Source organism: Folsomia candida, unplaced genomic scaffold, assembly GCF_002217175.1.
Source record: "Folsomia candida strain VU population unplaced genomic scaffold, ASM221717v1 Fcan01_Sc010, whole genome shotgun sequence".
Classification (NCBI taxonomy): domain Eukaryota; kingdom Metazoa; phylum Arthropoda; class Collembola; order Entomobryomorpha; family Isotomidae; genus Folsomia; species Folsomia candida.
The window spans coordinates 196794-202035 of NW_019091202.1; the positions used below are offsets into that span (position 1 = coordinate 196794).

At 36.1% G+C, this 5242-nt stretch overlaps 1 protein-coding gene across 1 annotated transcript; it reads right to left on the reverse strand.

Annotated features, from left to right (window-relative positions):
* Positions 1-3545: 3545 nt before the first annotated feature.
* LOC110854652 lies at positions 3546-5018 on the reverse strand. Its single transcript, XM_022103117.2, has 2 exons — positions 4831-5018; positions 3546-4284 (listed from the first exon to the last, which is right to left on the reverse strand). The coding sequence occupies exons 1-2, from the start codon at positions 4931-4933 to the stop codon at positions 3968-3970; spliced, it is 420 nt and encodes a 139-aa protein (XP_021958809.1). The 5' UTR covers positions 4934-5018; the 3' UTR covers positions 3546-3967.
* Positions 5019-5242: the final 224 nt, after the last annotated feature.

Consider the following 5242-nt stretch of genomic DNA (forward strand, 5'->3'; position numbering starts at 1 on the left):
CTGAAAACCATAAGCACGGAAGAGTGGGGGAATATCGACCTGAGTGTCACTAAAAGATTGGTCGAGTCGATGTTCAGACGAATTCAAGCCGGTATTGCCGCTAAACGTAGGCACACAAAATATTGAATGGGCTATTTAGCTGCATCCACAATTTTGTGGCGTGCAATTTGCAACTTTTCGACATTTAAACATCTATAATTTTATCCGTTTTAGACGAATTCATTTCAAATTTTGCACGATTGTAGTACGAAATATTGTTGGTAATTGGTGTAAGAATCAATTTGAAATATTAACCCGTTTTGGAGTATTTCTGATTTGTACAATGCATGCATGCACTGCATCTACAATTAAGTGGGATACTGTATGTACGTCAATCCTAGAAAAGTTCCAGACGCAAACAACAATTTTGAGAAGGTTGGCTTCCGGTAGTTGCTTAATGCAACTCCAAACTTATGCTGGTTCAAAATTCATCCACAATTTCAAAATTTGTTGTTTCAAATATTTAGGCTCAAACTAAATCTTGCTGATCATATACGTCATCCACAGGCAAGTACAACAATGTATATATTGTCGGAATGCCATTTTGATAAATCCTTCGTACGCACTACGTCGATTAAGCGATGGGATTGGTTATAAGTTGTAAGTATGTCACAAAAATTAGTGCGATGGAGGATTTACACACTGCTTTACGTCTGTAGTTCTAGTCTTGTACCAGAAAATAGCTGAATCGACTACTTAGATATTTGCTTAATGGGACTACTGGATAGCTCCTCGAGGCGGAATTCTAATTAGTAGTTTAGATACTGGAGGACTAGATTATGTATGTGGGGGAATAAATTACTTTTCCACTGCCTGTAAATTAGACGCCATTTCCCATCATGACATGGGATCGATAGATTTTTTGATAGGAAATGCTGAAACTGGTATGTTTAAAAATAACTGAAACGGTGATAGGAATACTTATGTACAACCAGGGAAAGGAAAACCCCTGGGTTTTGCTATTGAAAACCTATACCCCGGGGTTTTGCCATTGAAAACCTAAACCCCGGGGTCTTACCTGGGGTTTGCGGGTAGTCGGGGTAGTCGTGGTTTTGGGGGCAAACTGAGTCAGTTTCTCATGTATTAAGTTCAGAAATGACTGAAAAAAATCAGTTTTTCAGTAATTTCGCAATAAAACTGCTTGTTAATTATATTTTAATATGTAATTAATTTGTAGAATTGCTAGCAATGCCCTGTTATCATATTTTGTAAAATTTGAAAACCCCGGCTACCCCGACTACCCGTGGGTATTGCTCAAATTTGCTACCCCAAAACCCACCAAAATCCGCAATACCCCAATACCCCAAAAACCCGGGGTAGCATACCCTGTGTACAACCACTTTTATGATACTGAGGGTTTACTACATTTGCACACATGCTAATTATATACATACATAATTCCCTCATTAGGAAACGGATGGGCGAAGCTATTTGTTTTTTAGCTTATACAACTTATCTGCTTTAATAAATACGTTTAGATATTAATCAGGTCTTGTATGTGTAGATATTGATAGAATGAATATTTGTATTCATGTCTCATTATGGGACTTGTACAAAGAACTTGCATATGAAAAGTAACCTATAGTCGGGAAGTAATAAGAATGAGTGCAATCTAGAGAGGCGACACTCTTATCGGCACAGGATGTGTTAAATATCTAGTATTAAATTTTTGCAGTATTGGTATCAAATTTTTACGCACCGCTATAATTTCAATGCCAACGGTAGCAACTTTAATACCAAGAAATCCATATCTGCGTGCCTACATATTTCTGAAACCAATTTGTCTCAGAAAAAAAATATTCCCGTGTGTGTAATGTTGATAAGCCTTACATAACATAGACGAGCAATAAATTCACGATATATTTATTGTTATGCATATGTACATTATTAGTATGTTACGCAGGCCCAATTCTAAGCAATGCGGGACCCTAGGCATAACGAGAATGGCGCCCCAACGTGGTCGCATCTTTGTACCTAGCAATGCGACGATCCGATATCGTCATGCACTAATTTGAATTTTGTGGTTCATTATATTAGCATAAATCAGTATTTTAAAAGTAAATTAGTTAAATCTTTTAGTGTGCTAAAACGCTGTTTCTGCTATGCATATTTTTGAAGATTTTAACCAATTACTTGCAAGTTTATCACGCACAATGTTCAGGCTAAAACGTGTAAGCCAGATTTCAGTGAAAAAAATTTTGTTGTGTTGATTTGCACGATACATTATGAAATTATACAAGTTGTGTTTATTTAGTGTTAAGGGGCGGTCACCAGCGCCCCCTAAAAGTCGGCGCCCTAGACGGTTTCCTAGCTCGACTATACCTAATTCGTGGCCTGCGTTCACCCACACAATACACTCTGTTTTGTCTGTAATCTTATTGAACCATAATCTGCGTCAATAATTTGCATGATACACTGCGGCGCAAAAGTCATAAGCAAAGATTTTTGCATTAACCTCGAGTGTGTACTTCTGATTAATTGTCAATAACATTGAACTCTACGTTTTTAAGAAACACATTAGGGTATCTATTTAGTTGACATTCTGACCCAACTTATTTTTTTTAAATAAGACGGGAACGATTTCAAATGCTTATTTGTAAAAAAAAGCACAAAATGGCACGAGCAAAAGTCACCGGTATAGTTATAAAATATTATTTAAGTCGATGCATTTCACCCGTTGAATAATTAAAATGAATGAGATTTGAAGTTAACGAAAAATCTTTGCTCATCAGTGTACCTAAAAACACAAGTGACTTTTGCTCCTGGTGTCACCAGGCTGGTGATGCTTGACGGATCGTTGTGCACCAAACATCCTCCTCCCCATTGTCCTGTTCAAGTGATTGATAAGCATATTTAGATTAGTGTTTCCCGCAAGGATGAGATCACTGGTGCCAACCAAGTTCTCTGTCCCATTTTATGGCTCAACTCATCTTACAACTTAACTAGCCTATAAGCCCGTCTTAAGGACGGTCCACATCAAGTTTTAAAACAACACAACAAAATCATTCGATGAAATCACCACATAACTGCGGCGATGTACCAATTACAACACAACCAAATTAAAATTTAATAGTAAAACAGCATCCACATATATTAAAACATCGAAAAGGCTGTTCCGTGGAATCTTTTTTGACGTTGCTAAGGATTTTGTTAAATTTGTTAAGAATTATTTTCTGGTTGACCATTATCGAAATCATAACCGAAATCATAACCGTAATCATAACCGTAAATCATAACCGTAAATCATAACCGATATCATAACAAAAATCATAACCGAAATCATAACCGAAATCATATCCGTGCTGTGATTGGTGGAGCCAGGAAGCCGGCAACCAATCAGAATGCAGGAATGTCACGGAAAATTTCACGGGACGGACTTTTCGAAATTATAATATAGATGTGATGTACATAGCATAAATAAATATGTATACGTGTGTCATAGATATGTGAAAAAATCCTTTGGAATTTTAACACAATTATCACACGCCAACAAAATGTGAATAAAATTTTTGTCTTGCCGAAAATTTTTTTATTTCTCGATATGTCTAATACACTATTTTGAATTTCGGATCTTGAGTTTGTTTTAGAGTTTCATTTGATTTATTTATGAATATTTCGAAGACCACAAAGTACATATTTTGTCATAACCTCCACGAATTAACGCATTTTCTTGTAATTTATCATACTCCTTAAAGGTTGATATACGCAGTCGCCTCAGACTACTGACTCATAATTTGAACTTCTCGGGTACACATAATATGATTTATTAATGTAATCTAGTATCTATTAATTAACTGAATTACATTTTAATAAATTGTAGTAAATCTTAAATATAATAAATTCATTCGGTTATTATACGGTTCAATTAAATTAAAATTATTCATCCCCATAATTGGAATTAATCGACAAGCTCCCCCCCCACAACCCTTTATCCCAACACTGCCTTAGCCAAAATTACCCCCGAGACCAGTCCAACCGCCGAGATTATCTCGATTCTTGCCGATCCACCCCCGCCCCCACCAGTTTGCCGACATACCCCCCCGTTGCAGTAGGTTTCCGACCCACAACAATACTGGCCACAGCAGGTGTACCCCGCCAGACAACAGGACCGCCGGTCGGAACAGCAATAGTACGAAGTGGACGTTCCACAGCACGCGTAATGAGTCGAATTAACCTGACAGCAACCTTGATAAATACACTGCGAGCACATCCCCTGCTTCAGGTCGATCGAATACATCTCGTTGGCTGGGAAATAAGAAACAAATTGATATTTTAAATAAATAAAAAATCAATTCGGCTAAAGTTATCTGCCCTGTTAAAAATAGTACGGCCCACTTAAACAAGAAATGCGGTCTGAAATCTGTATTAAGTAAAGTAAACTAAATCCAGAGTAAATTTGATTTTTTATGAAGTTCACGTTACTCCGGATTTAGTATAGTTTATTTAATATTAAATTAAGGACTGATTTACTGCTTAAAAGTGTAAAATTATTTTTAAGAGTGAAGATAAATTAAGCTGAATCTCAAAATAAAAATTACATTATAATGGATATATGTAAGCTTCAAATATACACGATTAGAAGTAATGGCAACCTTTTGAGCACTAAAAGCTCTCTGAAGTCTAAATTAAGTAAACTATACTAAATCCAGGGTAACATTATCTTGATAAGGAAGTAAATTTTACCCTGGATTTAATTTAGTTCACTTACAAATTTGTAACTTGCAGTACATTTACTCCTTAGAAGGGTACCATTGCATTTAAGAGTGTAATTTTATGTAAATGAATATATACCACTTGTGTCGACCAAGGACTGGTTGGCGTACGTGATGGCCGCGCATGCCTTCGACAAGGCCACGACGAAGAGGAGAAGGGCCACAATTCTTGAGGAATTCATACTTCGGAAAATTTTTATGTAAACGAAAAACAATTTTTACTTTAATGAACTTGTTACGATTCTGAAAGATAAGTGAGACCTGATTATGCACAAGTGGAGGTATTTATTCGTTTTTTTATATTGATAAGTACGTAAGTAAATCCTTATCAATGGTATGATTTGTGGAGTTAAATAATGAATTGCCTAACTTAACTTAACCTTAGGTTAAGTACATAGATAAATACAAGTGCAAAGGTTATTTGCACATGGAATGGTGCTTATATAACTGTGAGGAATCTTCCATATGTTACGTCATTTTTATTTAGAGTG

Coding starts and splice junctions, on each gene's coding strand:
- LOC110854652 (XM_022103117.2), bottom strand. CDS start 4,933: ATGAATTCCTCAAGAATTGTGGCCCTTCTCCTCTTCGTCGTGGCCTTG. Junction 4,285..4,830: donor GTCCTTGGTCGACACAAGTG/GTATATATTCAT, acceptor CTTATTTCCCAG/CCAACGAGATGTATTCGATC.